The sequence below is a fragment of the Papaver somniferum genome, chromosome 6 (genome assembly GCF_003573695.1).
Source record: "Papaver somniferum cultivar HN1 chromosome 6, ASM357369v1, whole genome shotgun sequence".
In the NCBI taxonomy this organism is placed as follows: domain Eukaryota; kingdom Viridiplantae; phylum Streptophyta; class Magnoliopsida; order Ranunculales; family Papaveraceae; genus Papaver; species Papaver somniferum.
The window spans coordinates 17,899,141-17,925,673 of NC_039363.1; the positions used below are offsets into that span (position 1 = coordinate 17,899,141).

At 36.3% G+C, this 26,533-nt stretch overlaps 3 protein-coding genes across 3 annotated transcripts; 1 reads left to right on the forward strand and 2 right to left on the reverse strand.

Annotated features, from left to right (window-relative positions):
• Positions 1 to 188: 188 nt before the first annotated feature.
• LOC113287085 (probable calcium-binding protein CML36) lies at positions 189 to 1,362 on the reverse strand. The gene has a single exon (XM_026535749.1). It carries the CDS (start codon positions 1,183 to 1,185, stop codon positions 505 to 507), a length of 681 nt encoding a protein of 226 aa, XP_026391534.1. The 5' UTR covers positions 1,186 to 1,362; the 3' UTR covers positions 189 to 504.
• A 468-nt stretch (positions 1,363 to 1,830) lies between these two features.
• Positions 1,831 to 2,301, reverse strand: LOC113290577. The gene has a single exon (XM_026540166.1). The coding sequence runs from the start codon at positions 2,299 to 2,301 to the stop codon at positions 1,831 to 1,833; it is 471 nt and encodes a 156-aa protein (XP_026395951.1).
• A 22,088-nt stretch (positions 2,302 to 24,389) lies between these two features.
• LOC113290578 (EID1-like F-box protein 3) lies at positions 24,390 to 25,258 on the forward strand. Its single transcript, XM_026540167.1, has one exon. The coding sequence runs from the start codon at positions 24,390 to 24,392 to the stop codon at positions 25,239 to 25,241; it is 852 nt and encodes a 283-aa protein (XP_026395952.1). The 3' UTR covers positions 25,242 to 25,258.
• Positions 25,259 to 26,533: the final 1,275 nt, after the last annotated feature.

The following is a 26,533-nucleotide window of genomic DNA, read 5'->3' on the forward strand; positions in this document are numbered from 1 at the left end:
CACCCAAATTACCACACGTAAGATTCCATGAAGATCCATAAATCATTCTATATCAAGGTCTACTCAACAATTTGCATTCTCCTCACAGCAACTTGCTAGAAATTCCCCCAAAAAACCACCACCATATCAACTTAACAAAATGATTCTAAGATTTCAGTAAATTTTGAGATAATCAAAAGAAGGTAGAATTAGATAAGAAACCGTTACTTAAATTTCATTTCCGAAGTAAATCGATTACACACCCACCATAAAGTCTAAAACAACAAGGGAAAAAGAAGAAAAAAAATTATTCACATTAACATCTTCAAGAGACTCTGAAAAATAAAGAAATAAAAATTTGATATGATTCATTAATATTAGCCGATTCATTCATTTATATGATTAATATGAACCAGATCATCATCATTATCATCTAAATCTAATAACAGAAGACAAAGATCTTCCTCTAAAAAACCGATTGTATAAATAAAAACGTTCTCAAATTCTCAATCAAAATGATGGTTTTCATATTTGTCTTTCCATCATTTTTGAGAAATCTTTAAAACAAACAAAACCATCACCATCAGAATCAACACCACTAATCATAGATTTGCATTCATCTAACGTAAATCGTTGTTCATCACCACCAATCGCCATGAAAACACCTAACAATTCTTCAGCCGAGATTTTACCATTCTTATCAGTATCAAAGTAATCAAACACATCACGCAGTTCAGATGAACCACTAGCAGGTGGTTCAAAAGCTGAACTAATAGCACTAAATTCCTCTAGAGTAATAAAACCATCACCATCAGAATCAATCTCACTAAACATAATCATTACCTCATCTCTACTCGGCGGTTCACCGCCGATTCTTTGTAAAACAGATTCAAGTTCAGATCTGGTGATTTTTCCATCACCATCTTTATCAATTAACTTAAATGCTTCAACTAATTCAAAATGAGTTTCTACTGACCATATTTCTTCTTCCACACCTGATTTTGATTGAATGAGAAATGGACTGTTTGCCGGAAGAACGCTTGTTGGAGTACCGGAAGATGAACCTTCTTTTAGATTCGTCGATGATGACGATGAAGCTAGTGATGAACCTGAACCAAATCTTGGATCATCCGTTCTTGATACTGATGATGATTTACTCTTTTTAGATCTGAATAGGTTTCTTGGATGATATTTTGTCAGTTTCATCTTGAAATGAAATTACAGGACAACTGAAAACGGCGTTGAAAATTATGAATGAGGAAGGTGAGGAGGAAAAAGAAGACGAAGAGATAATGCAAATTCTGCAGAGGAATGAGTCCATGTTATAGGAGCGTTCGGTGGGTTTTCCTCCCATCATAGTGAGCTTCGCGGAAACTTCCCCAACTTCTCTTTAAGCTGAAGATTTATAGGGATTTTTTGATTTTTCCAAAGAAAACCAATTAATATTTTAATATTTTCGTATAATAATTAATAAAACCTGACGTGATTGGCATTTGTAAGGGTATTTCTGACAATTTGGTGACTCCTGTTTTTATTCGTTGGGACAATAATGCGTGACAGCGTCGGAAGCGTGTTTTTTTCTGGATTTTGTAGGCACTTACTTAGTTGCTTCCTCTTTCGCATCACAAGCAGAAAAAACAAATAATTAAAGCAATTAAAAATCACCAGTACCCATCATGTTCTTTGTTTTCCTAAATAGTGTTAATAACATGCTGATGCTAAAGTCTAGTGACTTTAGTGGACCTTTTTTTTTCATTTGATAAAGACCAAGAGAGGCATGCGTGAGTAAAGTCATGTAGCTGGTTTTTTTTTTTAAAGCATGCATATTATCAATGGAAATTAGATTACAATTTATCGCGGGTATGTGGTATTCACATAGTCCTGAAATAAAATGTGATTAATAAAAGATGGGATTGTTAGGTCCCATATTTTGGTTGATGAATTTTCTGTTTGGCTATCATCTGCTGCATGATTGGCCATTCCGTCGGCTGCTTGATTTCCTTCCTTGTAATTGTGTTGAATAGCAGCTTGCGGGATCTGTCGAAGTCTACTTTTTATTTCTTCAGTCATTCCTTCTATGTGCCAAGGTGGGGGAGTAGAGGAGGTGATGAACCGCGGAAGGTTCTCGGAATCGGTTTCAAAGAGAACTCTTGGCCATTGTCTTTCTGTTGCTAATCTTGAGGCCAATAACATAGCCCAAGATACTGCAGTTAATGTTGTCGTAATTCCCAGTGGTTGAGCTAGAGCTATCAAAGTTCGTGCCTCAGAGTCTCTACAGATGAACCATGCCCCGCAATTCTGGGTGACCTCTGGCTGCTCCATCTGTGTTAATCTTAATCCAGTTGATATTCGGGATGGACCAACCTACCGATATTGGTGTTATCCTTCTATCTCTTGTTGGATGGTTATATATCGGTGCATCTCCTGGTATGATTGGTAGTGAGGAGTTTAGTGACCTTGAGTATTCTTGTTGTAGTTTTTGTACCCAGGATAGGATTTCTTCTGAAGTTGTTTGCTTTTGTTGGTATATTAGTTCATTCCTAGCTAGCCATAAGGTCCAGAATAGAAAGCAGAAGAAGGAGATTACAAATGTTGACGCTGGTTGTTGAAGGATATGGGATATGGTTGTTTGAAGAGTTAAAGTGAAGGTCGGGGTGGGATTGGAGTTTGATAAATTTGCAAGTTGATTGAATAACGTGTTCCATGAAGCAGTTGCCGTTGGACAATGAATTAAAAGATGACTTGCTAATTCTGGATCAGCAGTACATCTTGGGCATATGTTTGAGTTGGTCAAAAGGATTCGATGTAGGAGAGAGAAGGTTGGTAATCCTTCATTGATGGCTTTCCACAAGAAAAGCCGAATTTTTGGTGGACATGGTAAAATTCATAGGAATTTGGTAGGTTGTAGAGGGGTGTGAGTTGGTTGACCATGAGTTAGACATTTGTATCCCGATGAGGTAGTGTAGTTACCATATTTTGAGTGTGGCCAGATAATTTTATCCAGGAGACTATTTTGGGGAAGGTGGGTGTTGATGATTTTTTTGAATTATAGGATTGGGAAGGGTGTTTAATTTTCCATGATTCCAGGAATGAGATATTAGGTCAATGATATCTGCTACCATTTGGATTGGGTAGCATTGCGTCGGGTCTAGAGTGGGTGAGTTTGGAATCCAATTAGCTTCTATCGGAGTTGATAACCCATTTCCAATACGATGGAATATTAACTGCTGCATAGTAGGGACGATTGATGCACGCTGTCTCCATTGAGGACTAGAAGAGGAGGGAATGGAATCGATACCTTGTAGAATTGGTTGTTGGTTAAGATATTTTGCACTGAAGAGACTTCCGCAGATTGAGTTAGGTTGTTCATGCAAATTCCAGATTCTCTTCATGAGAAGTGCTTTATTATGATCACTGCTTCTCCTTATTTCTAATCCTCTTTCGAATAATGGTTTTGTTACTTTATCCCATTCTATAGGGTGAAGTTTTTTAATTGTTGAGTCATGTCGCCAGAGAAAAACCCTGGTGATACGATCTATTTGTTTGTGAATATTTTTGGGTAGGCTTTGTGTTTGCATAATGTGATTTGAGGTGGGAGTTAGAGAGGTTTTGATGAGAATGAGTCTTCCTGCTGGAGTTAGGCATTTTGTCATCCATCCTTTAGCTTTTCTGGCTAATCTTTGTAGGAGGGAAGTGAAAGTTTGACTGGATGCCCTTCCTTGTTTGAACTGGATACCTAGATAGGTTGGAGGTTTTGGTGTAGCTGGCATATTGAAGAATTTCTGAAGATCTTTTATACTGATTGGGTCTAACTTAGGGTGATGGATGATTATTGATTTTGTAGTATTAATTATCTGTCCTGCAGAGGTGGTATAGGAGTGGAGAAGGGATTTAAGGTGCTGGTTACTCTGTTCCGATGCTTTATAGGTGATCAGAAGATCATCCGCGTACATTAGATGAATAATAGGTGGTGCTTTTTTGATATGTTAAGTCCTCGAACTAATTTTTGGTTTTAAAGGTTTCCTACGTTTGTAGATAGGATTTCAGCACATATGATGAAAATATATGAAGATAACGGGTATCCTTGTCTGATATCTCTACTTGGGTTGATGTAGCCATGGGGTGTACCATTTATGTTGATTGAGTAAGTAATTGTTGTGACGCATAGCATAATGTAGTCTATGAAGGCTGATGGGAATCCAAGTTTTGTAAATGAGGTTTTGATGAATCCCCCGTCTAAGCTGTCATAGGCTTTCTGGATATCTAGTTTGAGAGCTATTTTTGGATCTTTGGTTAGGTTTGAGGTTCTGATATGATGGAACAGTTCTCCAGCAATTGTTATATTGTCATGTATTGATCTTTGGGGAACAAAATCACTTTGGTAAGGGCTTATTAAAAAAGGGAGAATAGCTCTGATTCGGTTGACTAAGATTTTTGAGATGATTTTATATGTGACATTACAGGGTGCTATTGGTCTGAATTGTGAAGGTTTTGAAGGGTGGTCGACTTTAGGTATTAGTGTTATGTTTGTGTGGTTCATGAGAGGATGCATATTTAGATTAATCAATAAACTTCTAACCATTGCTATCAATTGGGGATGAGTTGTTTCCCAGAAGACATTAAAAAACTTACTTGTATAGCCATCTGGACCCGTGGCACTTTCGGAATTAATGAAGAAAAGGGCTTGTTTGATTTCCGATGTAGTTACTTCCTTCGTAAGTAGGTCAGATTGTCCGTGAGTCAATCTTGGCCTAATATTTGTAAAAAGCTCTTCATTTTTCTCTGAAGGTGGAGTTGTATATTGTTGAGAATAGTGATCCAGAATTAGTTGAACAACGTCTTATTTTTTGTTAATCTAGTTGTTTTGTGGGTCTTATAGTTGTTGTATATTGTTACAGGCTCTGTGAATGGTTGCTTTAGTATGGAAAAGGGTTGTGTTGAGATCGCCTGATTGTAGCCATTGAATTCTAGATCTTTGTTGCCAGTATGTCGCATGACATTGTAATAGTTCTAGATGCTATGTTCTTAGCTGTTTTTCTTGAAGCAGGCAATATTCCTGATCGGAGCCTGATTGGGTTGCACATTGATGTTGAGCGTGCTTTATCTTGGCGGTCGATTTCTTGATCATAGTTGGCAGGTGGCCAAAAGTTTCTTTGTTCCATTCTAAGAGAGTTCGTCCAGTTGTTATGAGTTTTAGTTGGAGGTCGAGGGTAGGTTCATTATCTTGTTGTTGCTCCCAAGCCGATTCAACCACTTGCCTGAGTTGGGGATGAGAGAGATAAAGGTGTTCAAATCTGTAGTTTTTGGTTCCCTGCCAATCCATTGTTTTCTTCTGTAGTAGTACTGGGGCGTGATCAGATGCTATTCTTGGAAGATGAGTAACTGCTGTGTGTGGATTTGCCATTCGCCACTGTTGGTTTTCCATAGCTCTATCTAATCTTTCTACAATGTTATCTTGCCCCATTTGGTTGTTTGTTCAGGTGTATGGGTCTCCTCAGAATCTCAAATATATAAAACCCATCTGGTCCATCAGAGTGAGGAGAGGTTGAGATTGAGCATATGTTACTTGCCTTCCTCATTTTTTTTTCTGATTGATTTAGGACGTCGTTGAAGTCTCCTAGCAAGAGCCAAGGAATAGATGGATTGATGTTGTTAACGATTGTTGGAAATTCTTTCCAGAGATTCTTCTTGTATCTGGATGTGGAGGGCCATAAATACCCGTGCAGAACCACGGTTGTTCTGGAAGTGGTGGCGTAACTTTTGTATGGATGTATTTTAAGAGTGGAATAATATTTGGATATTTAGGTTTTCTTCTCACATTAAGCACAGTCCACCTCGCCTTCCAATTTTTGGGATGGTGAAATTGAATTGAAGGATTTGTGATAACCTTCTCATGTGCTGGTCATTAGCTAGAGTTTCAGAGAGAAACAATATGCTAGGTTTGTGTAGAGAAACTAGTCCTTTTAAATGTGAAATAGAAGATGGGAGGTTTATTCCTTGACAATTCCGAGCTATAATTTCCATTATGAGGGTTAGGAGTATTAGTTTAACTTGGTTTTGAAGTAGAAGGGAAAAAGAGGAAGTTTAAGAGGGATTGAGACAATTAGGTTTAAGTGGGATTTTATGGATGAAAGGCCTGCAAAAAGAAAAGAAAAAGAAAAGGGTCTTAGTGACAACTAGGAGATGAGAAGGTTAGGAAAAGAGTTTTATAAATCACACTAGAGAGAATTGGGAAGACTATAAGATAGAGCGTTGTAAACAAATCATCTAATGATTTTTAAAAGTTTTAACTCAGACAGATGCGTAGATTCAGGACGATGACAATAAGTAGCGTATATAATGTAATGAAAACTTTTGTTCAACAGTGTTGAGGAGGACACAATCAAACTAAACGGTGTTGAAAAACTGCAGATTAAATGAGATTGATTTAATAAGACCAACGTAGTTTGAGAGGACTTACCTGGGGATTAGACAGATCAGAGAAGCACGGGTGTGGGACTGAGGGTATTATTTCTTCATATTTGGCACAAACACGGAGGCGCTAAGGAGGTTGGACGTAGACTTATTTTATCAAAAGAACTAAAGCGAAGGAAGGGTTGAAAAAGCACTGAAAATGAAAATTTGCCGCATAAGATGGTCAAATCCAAAGATAAAAAAAATCCTAGTTTTTGAGAAAAAAAGTAAAAGCCTTTAAAGAAAGACCGATAAAGAAAGAAGACACTTGAAAATTTTCTACATCTGGTTAACTATATCTAAAGATAAACAAATCTTAGACTATATTTAAAAGCTAAACATGCATAATCATTTTGACCCAAATCATTAAATCACACATGGTCAAGAAAATACAACATGGTACAAAGAAAACATTAACGAGAATGAAAGAGGACATGACAAGGAGTTAAGCAGGGCAAGGTAGGGATGGTAAATGCAAAGAAAATTGAGAAATGTTAAACGGATGAGCATATCACTATTGCACAAATTAAACTATCCTTATTAGACCAGTGCCACAATTTCAAAGAAATTACACAAATATGAAACTATCATGCAAAAACCAATTGCATTTCATCTACAAACCTAACGTGGAGCACCAAAGATGAACTAAAAACAGTTCAAGAGATCCCCCTGTTGTAAGAAGGGAACACATAGAACTTCACCTAAAGCAACCTAGAATTGACCCCACCATCTTTAAGATTTTACGAAGAACAACATGCTAAAACATAAAGTTGCTGACAAGCTCTGCAATACATGATAAAACCAAACAAATAAACATCTTCCATACTGATGAAGTTAGGCTAGCAACATTGGAAATAAACTAACAATAGACAGAAAACTTGAAGAATAATACAATAGAAAATCAATAAGACGTTGATAAATTGAGTCTATGGCAAGAAGCCAAATTACTCATTGATAATTTAACGATTATTTTCTTAGAATCAATAATAAAGTCTACATCCTAAACAAGACCTAATAACCAATTTATACTGGAAAATGAAACCTAAACAGAGAAAACCCTATACTAACGGACACAAACGCCGTTTCTTGAGAGATAATCTAGAAAACATATTCCTAAATAGAGAAACTCTAAAGTGACACATTATGCCTCTGCATCAACCACCCCAGGTTGAAGAAATCTCAGCTCTGATGAGATGCTTTACGATTTTATGCATACATCTTTGATGTCTTTTCTACCTCCCTCCGATCGAACACGAACCTATAGCTGACATATCCCGAAACGCATTAAACAAGAAAATTTTTCTGTATCATAGGATATTCCTGCTACTTTCCCACGGTCGAACATGAAACCCAAATCCTCATTTCTGATTACTGACTTGGGTATGCCAGTACCAAGAATTAATTCCATCATTAGGTCTTTAAATTCAGAGCTCACTAATCTCTGGTCACCATCTACTCTTTGGGAAAGAGAGACCGCCAAATCTTGCTTCGACTTTCCTCGATCAAAAACAAAACTCATAGCCTTGGAGATCCTAAACGACAATGAACAAGAAATATTATCTGATGTATCATGGCATATTCCCGCAGCTTTCCCACGATCAAATACGAAATCAGAACCTTCATTTCCGATTCCGGTTGCAATCATCAATTCCAGAATTGCATATTGATATTCAGAACATGCTAATTTTTGGTCCGCGCAAGTCTTCGAATCACGTCTAGCAAGCAACGAAGTTCTTCAAGGTTTTCCTTGTAATCTTATATGCCATCTATTGGCATTTTTTAAACCAGCATAAGCCTTACCTTCATTGCTGATATGAAATGGCACAAAGTCAGCAAATTTTTGTGGACGAAAACCACCATATATAGTCTCATAAGTTGTTCGGTAATTGGAAGGCTTGAGGCACCAACTAAAGTTTGTTTTGTTTTCCCACAAACGAAAACAAAACTAAGTACACCACTAAAGAATTCCATAAGTCGTCCTCCTTGAAGCTTATTTTTCCTTAAATGATCAATAGCTATCTTTGCATATGATTCATTACTTTTGCTGGCAGTTGCCATTAAAAAAGATAAATGATGCAGCTTGTAAGTTCCGCTAGTCAATAAGCGTTCCTTTTCATCCATTACCTTGAGAATGATATCCACCAACGAATTCCTTAATGATGTAACCAAAAATTCTAGCCAAACGGTAAGCATAATCACCATCAAAATAACTACTACCCATAACTTCTGCTGACAGTAGATCAAATTAGTCGAGATACTCTCTAACTTCTGTTGTTGCTGAAAGTCGCATGCATAAATTGTTCGCAACGAGCAAGATGGATCAGGAGCAAGTATTTCAGTAAGAACAATAATTTTAAAGTTGTCTCTTTTTCCACTAACAGCTCCACTAACAGAATTGTCATCATATCCCAACCAGCAAACATCTTATAGCAATTCTGATAGTAAACAGATTCATCTGAAAGGGGGGCATTCTTCAATGCTTCTAGTACCTCAAAATTCAGATTCCTTCCAACAATTGAAAACGCTTCATCCTCCATAGTTTTCTTCTTGTCGATACTTGAAAACACCTCATGATGGGTAAGTCTTATGTCATCAGCACAAGCTTCATTTCCTTCACCAATCTGTTGATCCATACCGAGTGGTACTAGCTCGACGACATGTAGTGAATACATGCCTCTTGATGTCGATTCTCTCTGACCTTTCTCCCGATAGTGGACCTTGTTGTCCAATAGTTCCTTGCTAGTACGATGAAGATAGGTGTTGATTCTATGTGTGACACTTTCTATACTTTCCATAGCCTGAAAAACAGGTGCAGAAAGCTGTCTACAGTTCTCCCCGGGGACAAAACATCTGAGAATTATGATGTTATCTAGAAACTGGCCCAAAAATCTCTGTATATCAGTATAATGGTATGCACAACCAAGATTCCAATAAACACATGCTTCCCCATTAAGAACATTAAGTCTGATGACATCTGGACTTCTTTGTAGAACATAATGTGATGCTTTAACAACAGTGGTAACGACTTTCTGAAAACTAAATGGAAACGTCAAACCTCTGTGTCATGAATTGCATCCATCATTTAGCATAAATAACATGAATCGATCCAGCGCAGACGATAAGATTTCATCTTCAATTTCAGGTGTTAGACTCATTTCTTCGAGCTGAATATCAGCATCATGATATGTCGTGCACATGATGCTCTCCAGATTCCATGATATCTGTTCATCCATAGCTTGTCTTTCGCTGTTCAATAGAATTCGTCCCCGAATTCTACTTGTATAATTTTCTGCACAAGTTTCCTTATGAAAAAACTTTTTCTTATACAAGTCTGAACTGATCGGTTGTGCCACGCGTTTAACTTGAGTTTCATAAATAGAATTATAATAACTCAGTACTGGAGTACTTACTATGTTCGGTAACTCTTTCATCATCATACTCCTCCCTTTGTTAGAGAAAATTCTCCCACGAATTTTACTGCGATAATTTTCTCTACAAACTTCCTTGTGACCAACTTCTCCCTTGTGATAGTTTGATCTCAAATTAGGATCGCCAATAGTACATACAGTTTGTATTGTATATAGAGCTTGAGATTTCAAACTGAAATTTTCTACTATATATGTTGTTTGATTCTCACAAACAGAACAAAATAGGTTTACCAAATTACCTATGACGCTTGTGTCATCCTGGATAAAAGAATCAATATCAACAGATGTAAGCATAACTTCTTCTTCAACGCATGGGTAGATGTCTTCTAGCGCAATACCATCAGAAGTAAGCAAAACTTTGTCTTCAATCTCTGGGTAACTATCGTAGACTGGTGGTAAGTCCCAATCCACAAAAACTCTTTCATCTTCACCCTCACACAACGAGAATGGTGTTTCCTCACGAACAGCAACAAGTTCGCCTGCACTCTCACACAATGAGAACAGTGCTTCCTCACGAACAACAAATTCTTCTTCACTCTCACACAACGAGAATGGTGTTTCCTCATGAATAACAGGCCTATGAAAAAGACTTTCATCGACTACTGCATCTTCATGTTCATATACTTTAGAAACTCCTTCCGGTGAATCTAAAAGTTTGTGTCGGCCTTCCGATATCTCCATAAAGGCACTCTCACGTCTATGTCGCTCCATTCTTTCCAACTGTGGCAACATGTTATCAACTATAACTCTAATCTCGTAAAGTTCTGCTTGATAAGTTTGAGTACCTCTTCCACCACACCTCTAACTCTTCCTTCCATTATAGCTAGCTAGGGTTTGTGGGTTTTTCGTTCTAGCGCCAATTGATGAAGTTATGCTAGCAACATTGGGAATAAACTAACAATAGACAGAAAACTTGAAGAATAGAACAATAGGAAATCAATAAGACGTTGATAAATTGAGTCTAGGGAAAGAAGCCAAATTACTCATTGATAATATAACGATTATTTTCTTAGAATCAATAATAAAGTCTACCTCCTAAACAAGACCTAATAACCAATTTATACTAGCAAAGAAAACCTAAACAGAGAAAACCTACACTAACAGACACAAACGCCCTTACTTGAGAGATAATCTAGCAAACATATTCCTAAATAGAGAAACTCTAAAGTGACACAGTATGCCCCCGCATCATATACCATTAGCAGAACCAACAATTATCAATTCTATTGACCAGAAACGTTTTGCCATTACACTATTTCAACAAGTCTTCACAGCAATACTGAGTCATTACCCAAAACTAAAAGAATTTCAGCTATCATGGACAAAATTCTTAATAAAGCAAACATTTTTAACATACTTTACCATACCAAGATACACCCGAATATTATTTTCATACTAAAATGATCTATAATTAAACCTGAAATGAAATTAACCTATCCGATAATCAATTAAGACAACACAATCCGGAAACACATCAAAGGAGCCTAAATCCAAAAACCAGCAAACCACATCGAAAATCACAAATAGAATATAGAGGTAGAGAGCACCAAAACACTGAGCACCCCTATTTCAGAAACAAGCGCTAGGTTTTTTTTTTCATAAGGGGAAAAACACCAATCCCAGAGAAATCCTCTAAATTGGAAACCCTAATTCAAACCCCATAGAGGAATTACTAAAATTATTAACAAGGGAAACCTAATCAAAGGAACCAGGAACAAGATTGAACAATTAAAATTCAAAAGATTCAGATGAATTTCCTATTACGAATGAATCAAGGATAAACCTAAACAAAGAAAAGGAAAAAATTGGAAGAGAACCTCGCCTCCGTCGACAGCCTCCGTGACTTAATCAAACCCTCGAATCATATCCCCATGCTCGTGATCTGGTTTTGCTTATACCCCCAAGTGGTCCTTAGGTTTTTAGCCGGGTATTATGTCTGAAGTCACTGTCTATTTTAGATTTACTCATTTTCCGATTAATTTGCATTTTGTAATCTTTTCTTTCTTCTATTTTTCCCGGGAGAATGACTATTGAGATGATCAAGGAAATTTACGTCAATGGAATAGGAGGTCCTCCCGGTCTTTTTTATTTTTATTTTCTTCTTATAGAAAAGCTTCCGTTGAAGGCCTAAGAGTAATACACGGTGGAGATAGTGGTCAAATAAGTGCCCCTACTGCCATGGTTAAGGTTCTTATAGTACATAGTAATGTTTGGAAAATTTAAATTTTGAAATCTATGAATCCTCGCAAGCCCCACTAAAACAAAAGAAACAAATAACATGTTTTGATCGTTCTCTTCTCTTTTAAAAGTTTCATGATAGCTGAGATGAAAATTTCCTTCATTGTGATATAACATAGAGAAATGAATAAGGATTTTCGTGGGTTCAACTTGTATTTCGATGTCGGTGTGCTGCAAATCCTTGACCCAGTTGAAAGCTAAGTCTGCTCCTCCTGTTGTTCTTCCTTCTCCATAGTATCATGGATATCCTCTAGTCCTAATGGTGTTTCCTGCAAAATCCAAAGCCGTTAGAGTAGTGTAATAAGCAAAACTTTCTGGATCCTGTAAGATACATATTTTTATAAGTATGCCAAAGTTTCCCTTTTGGTTTGGTTCCAGAGTGTAGTTTGTTATATCCTCATAACTACGAGCACCACTATCCTCAAGATGATATACATAGTTGAGGATGTGGTTCTGAATGTGATGGACTCTGTAATGGTTGCATAGGTGCTTCTGAATGCTAGTAGTGGTTTTTCTGGCATTTGGTTGAATGTGATTGCAAATAAAATCACATCTAGCCTTCCAGATGAACCAGCAGGTAGTTGCATAAATGTTATAGTTATCATCAGTGTTGCTAGAATTAAACCAAGAATTTAACTAATCCATGAAGTTTGTGTTACATTCAAACTTCCCATGGAGAGGTACAAGTAAAAGATGTCAGACTAAATTGGCAGTAGGGCAATCTAGGAACAGATGTGTCGTAGTTTACTCCCTACTATTGCAGAACTGACATATTGGATCAATGTAATGGAGAATGCTAGCAGATTTAGCGTTGTTAGGGAGGATTCCATGAGCACATTTCCGTAAGAAAATCTGGATCATTAGAGCAATGTGCATCTTCCATAAATCATGCCAGTTACCGGTTTGGTAATCATTTGTATATAGATTATCCATCTTGGCCTTGTACAGAGACTTGACAGAGAAATTTTTAGAGTCAGTGAGGTTCCACACTATTTTATCTTCCTCTCATGTCTGATCGATGCTCAATTTAGAGAATGGCATTGGTAGTGAATGAATGAAACCAAGAATGTATTAGGGGAGCATTCCAATCACCAGTAGGGAGCATAAGGTGCTCCACCCTTATTAACTAAAGAGGGTAGTTAGAAGGTTTAGTGAGAGTAGTTGCAATACTTGGCACCCAAATATCCTCCCAAATGTTGATTTTCCTGCCATTTCCAACCTTCCAGGAGCTATGTTATTTTATATTGTTGATGCCTTCCAATATTCCTTTCCATAGCCAAGAGTCCCCATTCTTAAGTTTGGTGTCCATGTTAAACATTTCTTCCAGTGAGATATTTAGCATCCATCAGCTGGTACCATAAAGAGTCTTTGTCAATCTCCAATATCCAACCAATTTTAGTTATCATGGAGTTATTAAAATGCTCAATATTCATGAAGCCCAATCCTCTCATGTCTTTGGGTTTGCTGACAGCAGTCCATGCTTTAGGGTAGTAACCTTTAGGATTATCTAAGGATTTATCCCAGAAGAAGTCCCTTTACAGCTTGTTTAGATCTTGAGAGGTTTGTTTAGGGAGTTTGAAGCAGTTCATCTGGTATATGCTGGTTGTAGAGGTGATAGAGTTGATGAGGACATGCCTACCAGCTGAGTTGAGAGGGGTATTTTTTTCCAATAACTAGATAGTCTGAGCTGTAGTTTATGCACTCCTGACTTGAAAGAAATAATCTTGCTTCTGTGAGTAAAAAGGGGGGAGACAAGATATTTGTCATTCAATGGAAGGACTTGGACCCCCATATTATTGCTAATAACGGGGATAAGACTTAAGTCAGTGTTTTTGCTAAAAAAAACACCATGTTTTTTGAAGTTGATTAGCTGACCAGAAGATTCACCAAACAGTTTGAGGATATCGATAAGGTTCTGGATTTCTATCTTACTGGCTTTGCAGAAAACCATACAGTCATCAGCAAACAGGAGATGGTTGATGGAAGGAGCATTCTTCTAGATTTTAATGCCAGTTATAAAACCCATTTCCTCAGCTTGGATTAGAGTTCTAGATAGAGCTTCCATGCAGAAAAGAAAAAGATAAGGGGAAAGAAGATCACCTTGTCTTAGCCTTCTAGAAGGTTTGAAGAATTTGTCTGGAGAGCCATTGATGAGGACATCAGAGGTGGTGGTAGATATCTACTGATAAATTTTTCTATACTACTGATCATTGAAACATATTCTCTTCATAATAGATAGTAAGAAGTCCCAATCAACTCTGTCAAAAGCCTTTTCCATGTAAATTTTAATACCCATACTACCATTTTCACTTTTTTGACCTCTTTTTGATCTCATGATATGGATAATTTCATGAGCTACAAGTATGTTATCAGAGATTTGTCTTCCAGGTATGAAAGCAGATTGTTAGGGGGATATGATTCTGTTGAGATAAGGTTTCATTCTTTGAGCTAAAAGTTTGAAAATGATTTTGCAGGTAGTGTTGAAGAGACTGATAGGTCTGAAGTGGCTAGGGGAAGAAGGGTTGTCAATCTTAGGGATAAGAGATATGAAAGTGGAGCTCATTTCTTTGAGCATGTGACCAGAGGGGAAGAAATGTTGAACAATTTTTGTGATGTCTTCACCTAATTTTTCTTAATTGGCTTGAAAGAAAATTTGAGGAAAACCAACAGGGCCAGGAGCTTTATCACCAACAATGTTTCATTACTATCCAGGGGTCTGTTAAGGATGGGATTGTCATAAGGGGTTAGGATAGTAGGGATAAGGTTAAGAATGTCTGAGAAGATATTTATAACTTCAGCAGCGGCCATGTTGGAAAATGGTTGGTGAAGCAAGATTTTAGTTCTTGAGCATCAGTTATCCAAACTCCTTTACATCTTGTATAGTATCAATCTTGTTTATTCTAGTTCTGCATTTAGTGGCTCTATGGAAATATTTAGTATTTGTGTCCCTTAATTTAATGACTTGATCTTTGTTCTTGGTCATCCATAATTTTTCTTCAATATCCCACCACTAATTTGGCTTTTTTCTAGCAAGTATGAGAACTTGGCTTTTATCTATTCTGAAGTATTGTTTTGTATCCATTTCAGATGTTGCTTACATTGTTCTATGTTTGTTTTGATGTTACCATAAACATATTTGTTCCATGTTCTAACATGCAATTTGATATCTTTGAGTTTTTTGGCAATGAGGAAAGCACTTGACCCAGAGTGGGATTTGCTCCAGCATTCAACTAAAATCTTTTTTGCAATCTTCATGTTCCAACCAAGAACCAAAGAATTTAAAAGGTATACTACCATTCCTCCAGTTGGGATTAGTATTTAACAAAATAGGATAATGGTATGACCGTATAGATAGCATATTGGTTATAGTGGTGTTGGGATACATAAGAATCCAACTATCAGTAGCAATTCCTATATCCAACCTTTGTTCAGTGAGAGCAGGACTAGACCATGTGAAAGGACATCCAGTGAAGCCAATATCCACCATATCCAGATCAATAATTTTGTTATTAAAAAAATTTGCCTCGATAGTATCAATGGGATGAATACTAAATTTTTCAGAGTCATGGAGAATGAAGTTAAAATCATCAATAATCAGCCAAGGCAGTTGATTGGTAATAACATTATTTTCCAACATTTTCCATGACTCAACTTTCAGTGTCAGCTCATTGGGACTACCATAATAGCATGTGAAAATCCAAAGGGAGTTATTAGATGGGCTGATAATAACATTGATATGGTTAAGAGAAAAGTCAATAACTTTAAGAGATAAATTACTCTTCCATATCAGTGCTAAACCTCCAGCACTGCCACTCGCCCCACCTAGTTCAACAAACCAGTAATTATTCACATTTATTTACTACATAATTTTCTTGAGGTTTTGCTTCTTTGCTTAGTATCAGAGAGGAAAATGATGTCAGAATTTAGTTTATTTAGCATATCATTTAAGTATCTCTTAGCATCCCTAGTGCCTAATCCTTGACAATTCCAAGATAGGGAAGTAAAAAGTTGCCAGAAGTAGAAAACATTGGGATATTTAGAAATTAATCGTCATGAGATTTTCATACAATTAGGTGTTAACTATCATGCATTGAGACAATTTAGAAGAGGCATAGTATCTAGTGGTACTATCCTGAGAGTATAATAGAGAAGAGGGTAGAGAGAGTACTATGTTTTCATTGTTAGGGCTTTCCTAAGTACCATTAGCCAGAACTTGTGTTGTAGCAGCTTGCTGGTCTTTCATGCGGTTCTCCAAGTCCTTGGTTTTATTAAATTTTTCATCATCAAAAACACTGAAAAAGCTGTCATCCACATTGAGAGAAGGATTCTTCCTTTTAAAGTCAGAAGTACCATTGGATAGAGAGTAAATATTGGAACTATAAAAATGGTGAGATGATTTCTTTGCCTACCAAGCCTCTCTGTTTTGTTTTTTTTTAGCAATTTCAGCATCCATTATGGCTTTGATTTTGGCTAAAGTTGGTAAAGAGTTGAAAGAAAAAGGTTTTGGAGGGGGGAAACTGGAAGGATAAGAACATCTAGGATTTGATTTGTATTGATAGCATTCTGTTAGCACTGAGATCTAGCAACATCTTTCATATTTGGAGTTTTTTTTTCTTGTATGTGCCTAGATTCTTTTTTGGCTATGTCAATCTTTATGTTTCTAATCTGGCAAGCAAAAACATCAGGATGATGAGGTGTTTCATCAAAATTAAGTTGAGAGGAATAGTCTCCAAACTTCATAGGATCACTAGAAGAAGAAGCTACATTGTCTATGGTATGTTCTAGCTCCAATTGCTGATTCATTTTGGCTTCAAATTCCATTGCAGCATCAGCATCATAGTAGTATTTATGGATAATATCCTTTCTTGCTAAGACACTTTTTTTTTTGTTTTAGGGATAAAGGAGGTGTGTGTGTGTGGGGGGGGGGGGGGGGGGGGGGGGGGGGTTTACTTGATAAGGAATTTGGGTGATTATGTGTGGGTGGGATATCACAAAGGGGGCTTAGGTGATCAAGGATTGTACAAACCTTGCAAAATTTAATATCATTGAGAGCGTAAGAAAACTCCAGCCGGCGAGAGATGGTGGTGGTTTCAAAAGCTTCTATTCTAAATTTGATATGTCTAATAACATCAATAGTAAGCTTATTTAGATGGTTGTCTTGATAAAGCTCCTGGCCGAGACGGCAGTGCCTTGGGTTTTGCACTGAGGTCTTTATTGGTATTAGAGATTTATTAATTAATTTGTTATGTCTACCATGAGGTTTTCTAGCATCTTGAAAAGTATTAACAGGTTTCAAAATTCCTCTAATGCCAGGAATGATGTGCTTGGAAATTCTCTTGATGAGAATTCAGACTATGATTTTGGAGCAAAGCTCTTCATCAATTAAGTCAGGGCCACCAGCAGGAATCTCAATCAGAACCATAAGATTTTGAAACAATCCTTTAGTTCCTCTATATATGAGAGTAGTATAGTCTTCTTCATGAGTGAGCCTTAGAGTGTATAAATTTATTCTTATATTCTGGTTATTCACTTCAATTCTACTCATCATTTCCCAGTTGCCATCAATGAAGATGCTGACTCTTTAGGCTTCAAAGCAAATATTACTACAAAGTTTCCATATGAAACACCATTTCCATCCTAATTCATGCTTATTTTTGATATTTTATGGGTTTAGGAACACTTTTGGGAGTAAGTCTTCTGGCATAGCTAGAGAAAACTTCATTTTGTTAACTATACTGTCAATATTGTTATCGTTTGAGGTTGAATAAGAATCCACACTGGTAAGAATGAGATGAGTGTAATGTTTACTTCTCTGGTGTTGAGTGTGAGGTAAGCCACAAGTGAGAGGTATATAAGTAGCAGCTTTAATTTGAAAATATCTCACGGAATCGGGGTTGTACAAGTTAGTTCTGAAAAAGTTTGGTTTTTGGGTATTGAGGCTTCCAATTGGAGTTCTCCAGATGATTACAGTTTTGTCCTTGAGAAAAAGCAAGTTCAATGTCACATGCCGAAGTCTTGACCAGCTGATGAAGAGTTGTCTGTTGGCTAATGGTACTTGGATGTTTGACCTGTGAGGCACTCTACAAAAAGAAATACATATAGATTCTAAAAAGTATAGAAGAAATTACTTGGGCTTTCTCATATTGACGATAACTTTGTTCCTTCTGACAATCATTGACTCCCACATGTGCCAGTAGCAGGAATTGGGTGGAAATAATGTGAGGGGTGTAAAAGTGGTTGTGTCAGGGTTTGCCGATTGGATACGTTCACCAAGTGTCAAGTGCCAGTTTCCAAAGGAGTAGAAAATCTTTCAAGTAGATTTTATGAGAATAGGATTTAGGTTATGGGCTAGGTAATGAGTGTGTTTGAAATTGGTGATTACACGGGTAGAGAGGCAGTTAGAGGGGGGATTAATGGGAAATGAAACAATGCGAATTTAAGAACTACTCACATTATTGGAGGGAGTAACTGCAAAAGGATTCATAGGTTTTCCTAATTTCCATTGATTGAGTTAATAGATATGTGTTTTATCAATTTGTGTATCTATTGCTCGGTTAGGTAAATCTCATCTCCATTTATCAGAACCATATCAATAATTTAGATCCACTTATTTGAGATGCTTATCCCTATCCTTCAATTCAATCCATGTTTCAGAGATTTTATATATTAAGTGATGATGTTCTCTCTTATCAGAGAGATGTTCAAAACCCAAACCATAGATGCAACCAATAACTTGTTCTGATGTTTAAAAAAAAAATGTTCAGATTTATATTTTCTTTGTGGTTTTATTATTTGGTTTGTGTTTCCCTGTAAGCTTTCGGCTTGAGTATTGTTTCGTTTACATTTGTTCGTCTTTTTTTCATCTCTATGTCCAAGTTATGGAATGGTGTACTAACCAAAACAAATGGTTTGTGTGTTTCATCTCTATTCCCTGTAAGCTTTCGACTAATAACCATTTTACCTTTTATTTATTGAAGTAGATCCTTATAAGGAAAGTTTTTTTAAGATCCCCATGGTTTTCTCTTTTTAGAAGTATACTCTTCGTTGTTGGAGTATGGAGTAATTGTTTGGAATATGAAGTAATTGTTTGGTAGTTGGTTTCCTTTATTTGGTGCCTGTTTTTTGTCTCCCTTAAAATGTCTTGCTTCCTAGTTTTTCATTTCCCCTGGGTTTGTCTGCCAAGGAAATTGGTGCGTTTTTTATTTAGGTTTGAACCTTTTGAACTTGTTTTGACTACAAGAATCAAAAGATTTTTCTGGACTTGTTTTAGTTGTAGCTATGAAAACCCTTTTAATCATCTCAGACTTATCTCTATCTCATGAAGAAGTGCAGTCACCTACACAATCTATATCTTGATAACTTTTTGTAGTTAGTTTCGTTGTGGAAAAATTGTGGGTATATCAGCATCAGATCCACAGCTTCTCATTGTTCAAAGATTAAACATCTAAATATATCACCTCTTAAGGTCAGCTTTAGACCCTAATGGAATCTACATCAGCAGTTTTACCAAATCTTCTTCTAAGTTTTGAATATGATAAAGTTTCAGAAACTTCATTATAATTTGAAAGTTTCAAATACCACAAACTAACAAACTATCTTCATGCCTTAAGACACATTTCTATGGAGCGATGGATTTTAATTCAGAATATTGTTTCTAATTTTAATAGCTTTGTGTGTTTCTATTTTTTCTAGTATTGTATTAGGTATAATCTAGGTCTAGGTATCTTGTAGCTGTTTTAATATTTAGTACCTTTCCTTTTGCTTACTCATTCATGTATTTTTATTAGCTTTGTGTTCCTGTTTCTATTTTTTATTACCTTAGTTTGATCTAGTTGAGTTTCTACTTCCTCCTATATGTCTATTTCAGTTCATAGTAACCTATGTAATAGGAGTATTAGCTCTAATACTTCAAGGGCATAGAATGGACTCTACTCCAAGACTCGAACAAACCCAAAGACTCGATTTCTAGTTATGAATCAAGCCGAAAAACAAAGAAGTATACGGATATCGATCGGGCAGTTCTCCGCGGCATCAAGATACAAAGGCCTGAATAGAAACTTCAATCAACTGCATCGAACACTTCTACCACCAACTAAGTTTTTGTGAAGACTGTTGTGTCTATTAAAAGTGCAGATTTTCTTGTGGAAAGCATTGGCCGGAGGCCTTCATTTCGAATTTCGACATCAGCATCCGCCCAAGATGCACCACTGATCTGAAAACTGCTATTATACTCCAATGTCAGGTTGTTTTTGATTCATAGCTTACCAATCAGACTGTAATTGATGAATTTTGGGGTTTTATCTACGCATTTTGTTAATGGGAGGGCAAAAATGGATCTGAAGAGAGAAAAAACCGTAGTCAATTTGCTATCTAGGTTCATTTAATAAATTTGTTTGACTCAAGCTAAAAATATCTTCACTGGCACACGCTCATTTCACACAATTGCAACCCAAACTCATACCTAATCAGAAATTTCAGAAGTAAAATTCTCAACAAACTTTCATTAAAATTCCTACGGTTCAATTTCCTCATTACAGTGACATTTTTTTTATTATAATGACATAAAGAAAAATATACCTAGATAAGTTTCCTTCATAGACGAAATCAACATAAGAATTTTCTTTCCTAATAAGAAAAACGTCTAGATTTATGATTAGAACAAGATCCATCATGCAACCAAGAATAATTATTGATTCAACCACTGATCCAAACATTTCCATTACATGATCGGTCTCCATTGCAATTGGAGCTTTCATTACTGTGTTCCTTTCTGTTTGAATGGGAAGAATAAAACATGTTCGTTTCACCTTTTTGGATCAAAACATGAAACTGGTTATCTTTTTTTTTATTGGACTGGCTATCTCAATAGAATACTTAGGTTCAAAATTTTAGGAGATAGGGATATATTAGTCTCAGAAAAAAGAAAAAAAAAACGACTCGGTGTATGAATCAACCAAGTCAGCGAGTTGACTACGCTTTTTGCGTTCCTCTAATGCATTTTTTCTCTCCCTATAACAAAAATATTATCTACCCCTCGTGTAATATTCCCTTAGTAGTATAACAAAATTCATGCTTCAAAAAAATCATCTTTTTCTAAATCAATTGGACTATGTCAACTAAAACAAAACGGGATATGAGCAAGTTTTATTGTGTTGAGCTAGGTGGTGATGTATTTGTTAGGACAAACAAGGAATGAGTCATGTTTATGGGTATAAGAGGTAGTGGTAATAATTGTTACATGTAGAAGGAGAGATCAAAAGTTCAGGTATATTCAAAAAAGAAACTTTGTGTTGAGAGAGAATAAAAATGGATGGAACGTTTAGTTAGAAGTTTTCTTTATGTTGTACAAGAGGAAGAAGGTGGTGGTAGTATTGATTATGTTGAGGTTAAAATCCTTGATGAGAATATGGTGATGAGCTTTATACGATTAAGTTAATCTGTTTTAACAACGATCGATTCAAAGTAAGATCCAGTGGATTGTGGATCTCGAGGTAGGCATGTCTTGTCACCAATTGAGGTTGGAATCGATAACTAACTCTCCTGTACTCATTTTTATGAGTTTTCCAAGGTCATCAGTTTGTATGTTGGCGGTTCCTCAATATTACGGGTGTGCACATCCCGACATATAGACCTATTATGTTATAGGGGTTCTTCATGTCTGCTGGTATAGAATGGCGCCGAGGCCCGAGTTTTCTTGTTAGTATTATCAACTTTATTATCTAGAGGGGATTTTAACATATGAGTGAATGCTTTTTTTTTTTTATCATCCGAGGTTTTGGTGAATGCTTGGAATTTATTTTATACATTTCTTATAAGTACGCCTTTGGGGATGATGTGCTCATTTGTTCCCTCTCCAGTTTCAGTTAACAGGTACGGTAGCGCTTGCGTAAAATGATCAATTTCATATGATTATGCTATATTTTTTCATTTGTATAAACATTGTTTGATAATCAAACATTATTGTATATGTATCATTGCAGAGGAAATTTATTTTTTTCAGAGAGGGTTTAGATTTGAATTAATCTTATTTTATAATTTTTATTCATTAGATCTTTAATGTCTCATATCGTAGAATGTTAGTGTAGATTTCTTAGTATGTGGAATTTGAGGCATCACCCAACAATGAAGAAATGGTAAGGAAAACATGAGTGTAATTATGGTTTGTACCTTGTCGATATGAAATTTCTTCACTATCAGTGTTTCTTCATTGTGATTTACTAAAGTTTTTCTTTATCAAAAGTTAAAAGAGTTCCTCTCATCACCATATAATCATGCTCAGATAATCACAATTAGTTTTTCATCATCAACATGTCTACACTTTTGTGCATCGCAATCTCGATTCAGAAACCCGTGAATGTGTGATTTTGGATTTTTTTTTTCATAAACCCTAAATTTGTGACAGGAAAAATTGGGGACTTTTTCCCTTTCTGTAATTTGTTAATTTTTCATTCGATATATATGTTGACCCAATTTTGATTCAGAAACCCTAATTTTCTGATTTGGGATTTTTTTTCTTAGTAAATCCTAATTTTATGAAATTGAGGATTTATTTATTATTTATGTAATTTGTTTAATTTACATTCGATAATACGTTAACCTAATTCTTAATTGTGTAATATTATCTTTAAAACTCTGATTTGAATCAGATCATTAGATATTTATTTTCTTTTGAAACCATAAATTTATGAACTGTTTGTGTAATTATGCGTTCAAATTAGGGGTTTCTGTTACAAATTATATGCTATATGTGTACATTGTATGAAGATTTTGAACAACGAAATGTATCTGTAATGTTCAACTCTAATGTGAGCAAGAAATACGTGAAGTTCCCTGCTAGGAGTTTTAGGTGGTTTTAGACTAATAAGGTTAAGTATTTTGATAATGTGAATGCTAATTCTGGAGGGTTAAAACCATTTTGTGATAAATTTCATGCTGCCTTTAACTTAGCACCAAGGAAGAACGTTAAGGTGATTTGGATTGGTAATAATAAACCAGAATATATGGTTAATGATTCTAATTGGTATGAGACGTGGGATTGGCAGTTATTGATAATGGGTATGTGAATTTATGGTGCAATGTCGGTGAACGAATTGCGCCTCTTGGTGATACGATGGATATGCTTCAAGTTCTGGGATAACAGATAAGAGAGACTCAACACCTACCAAGGTTAGAAGTAGCTCAATAACATGCATTAATTTAAAATATGCTAATTCACCGGTCAGACTTGATCCAGAGATGTTTGCCACACCTAAGAAGAAATCTACATGTCCTATATCACCACATTTGATTAAAAAAAAGCCCAAACTCATTGCAAAGTCTATTGATAAAATGTACGACCTTTTAAGTTAGGATTTTTGTATCAATACGTATAGTTTATTAATACAGCAGGGTTTAAAAGGAGAAGTTGACAGGCACCGAGCCATCTTGGAGCTGCACACCAAGCGCAATTGGATCGGAACCCCACTTTTAACTATTCAAGCTAGTTTTTGACTATTATAGCTTATTTTGCACCCATTGGTAGCTCGCAGACCCATTCTTCAAAACCTGCCTCCCCTTTGGAAGTTTGAGGAGTCGAGGGCATGAGTTACTTATACTTTAAATATATATAATCCCGGTTGTTTTTAGCTAGACTTCAGACTGGAAAAGGATTTGCAGTAATCTGGTGTCGAAGGTTAATGTACCTGTCGGAAAGAAAGGGAAAAAAAGACCGTTAATGGTCGTCGAATTGCAAAAAGGTCGATGACTAGGCTTACTGACTCTAGATATTGCTTGCTGTTCTCGATCGGGGGGCAAGTCTTCTGTACTTTTCAGTTAAAAAAGAGGTTGTTAAAGTGGGATCATACTACGAGATAATCTGTTTTATACGTGTAAGCTTGGTAGCCCCCCAAATGTAAGATTCTCGTTATCTAAAATCAGCTAAAATTTCTAACACCTACATTTTGCTTTTAAAAATCGACACGTAGCAACCAGATATATTTTGTTCCTCGGGAAATATCTTTATGTTCAGGTGTATTTAAGACACGTGTTGAGTTGATTGGTAAAAAGCTAAATCAAACGGTCCGAGATCGATCAATAATATTCTGCTCTCAGCAAAGATTCTTTTTTATTTGAGATCTAAACACGTGTCTCATTGCAGAAGAAATTACTTACCCAACCACTGTTCAGCAAACGCGTGTGGACCTGTTTCAAGACTAGGGAGTATATAAACGTCCAACCACTGTCACAGGTTAACAAATTCTCAAATCGCGAAAAAATTTGTGTTCTTCATTTCAGCTCATAAAAGAGAAAGCGATGAACCAGAGATTGAAATCAATCGATTTATCAACAACATCAGGTGATACTTCATCAGGAATTCTTGATGAAAAAGTTCTCTATTTAGTCTCTCAATCAATCAATTGGGATCCACACATACTATGTTTGATGTCATGTGTATGTCGGAAAGTAAGTGCCGTCGCGAAAAGAGTACTATGGAAGGAATTATGCATATCACGAGCACCTCGTATGGTCGAAGGAATGGCGCCGGCGAATGGTGGTTGGGACTCACTTGCTAAGATTTTATTCTACTGTTGTGGCGGGAAACCGAGTCCAAACTTCCAAGCGGAACAAGTCCTGAAAGGTCATTTCGCCATTGCTTCTCGGTTTTCAAAGACTTCTGGTCAGAGTTTCTTGATCAAAAAATGTCAAACTGATGTATTGTACATTTGCGATCCTTGTGAACATAGTACTGGTAATATTAGTGCTGCTGGTGGTAGTGGTGGTGTTGATGGTGGTGCTGGTAATGACGATGATTTGGGTGTATTCAGAGGGGTATTTAAAGGATTTGTGAAATCAAAAACTAGAGAGTGTTTAATCAAACGACAAATACAGTTTGAAGATCATATTCGATGTCCTTATTGTAAGTCTCGTGTTTGGAGTATGACATTGGCTAAGCTTGTACCAACGAAGAGTGCTTTGAGAAAACTTGGGTCTGTTGATGGTAGTAGGTTGGAGTATTTCGTTTGTGTGCATGGTCATTTACATGGTACATGTTGGTTAACTAGATTATCGTCTGATGATGAGGACGACGGACTGGTGGGATCGAGTAGTACTGGAAAAACGAGCTCAAGTGGTGAGGAAATTTGTGAAACGGTGATTTATTTATGAACCAACAGTTTTCTCCTTTATTTATTTTTTTAATTTTTTTGTTTTTGTTTTTAAAAATGTATGTGGCTAGTAGTGATAGGATTTGTTGTTTTTTGAAGTTTTTAAGGTTGATGTGGCATTCCAGATGCTGCACTCTTTAGTCTCAAATTTTGGGTTCCTGATAGTATTCCATGTAAGTTACGTTGTTTTCATTTGTAAGTTTTAGTTGTTAATGAAATTTTGGTTTCCTAATAGTATTTCAGTTCAAGAAGTAAATGTAAGGAATTGAAAGGTTACCGCGTAAGTAACTACAATGAGATAAAGGAAAATAACCGATCAAATTAATTCAAAGTTTCAAGGGTTTCGTATCTGTTGTCGTCAATTTCACCAGTATATAAACATGCCTCAGCAAAAAATATACCAGAGAGTAGCAGCAGTCAAATTCAAGTAAATCAATATGCCTAACACTGCTACACAAGTGACGATGACGGCAGTACTGTTACTAGCTTCCTTTGCAGCATTGTTGACTCCTAGTATTGGATTTAGTGTTGCACCGGCGCCTGCACCATCACAATACAGCGGTCCTTTCTGGTACATTTTAAGAGACATTGCACCACCAGAACCTTATCCAGGATACTATAAATATTTAGATTCTTGCACAAGCAACTTCTCAGAAAAATGTTCTCTGTATGTTTTATCAGAGTTGGCTATGAACACCAAGAGTATAACTTATGATTGTTGCCAAGAACTCATCAATAAGATTGGAAGGAAGTGTTATGATATGCTGGTAGAAACTTTCGATGGATTAATACCTCGCATATTTCCACCAGGCATATTACAGAGAGGCCCTATTGTTTGGAACAGATGTGTTCATTTCGCAGCCGCCCCAGCTCCGTCGGATTAATGCAGTCCAGGTTTTTGTTTCCAAATTGAGAATGAATAAAATGATCCTAGTTGTTGCCACTTAAAATAAGTTTATCTATAAACCAAGTTTTGTTTTCTAGAGTCGAATTCTCTGAAGTCTTTTCATATCAATCTGTTATAGGTATCTCATCTTAAAAACAAAAACCATTGATCAATGGAACTATTGAACATGTAATCCAAATTTCGCAAAAGAAAAGCTCGATGTATGTCATCACTTCCCCAGGTCCAAATTGAAAATACTAAATTAAATTCTGTCAATATACAAACAAACCAGAGCACCAGACAATGTCAACATATCTCAAGTATCCAACTGTTTCATTACCAGGTTAAAAATCTTGGTGCGTTGGATATCGTGTCAGACTATTCTACCGAGTAGTAAAATGACATGT

What these genes read in the sequence shown, in the direction of transcription:
- LOC113287085 (XM_026535749.1), bottom strand. Translation starts at nt 1,185, where the DNA reads ATGAAACTGACAAAATATCATCCAAGAAACCTATTCAGATCTAAAAAG.
- LOC113290577 (XM_026540166.1), bottom strand. Translation starts at nt 2,301, where the DNA reads ATGGAGCAGCCAGAGGTCACCCAGAATTGCGGGGCATGGTTCATCTGT.
- LOC113290578 (XM_026540167.1), top strand. Translation starts at nt 24,390, where the DNA reads ATGAACCAGAGATTGAAATCAATCGATTTATCAACAACATCAGGTGAT.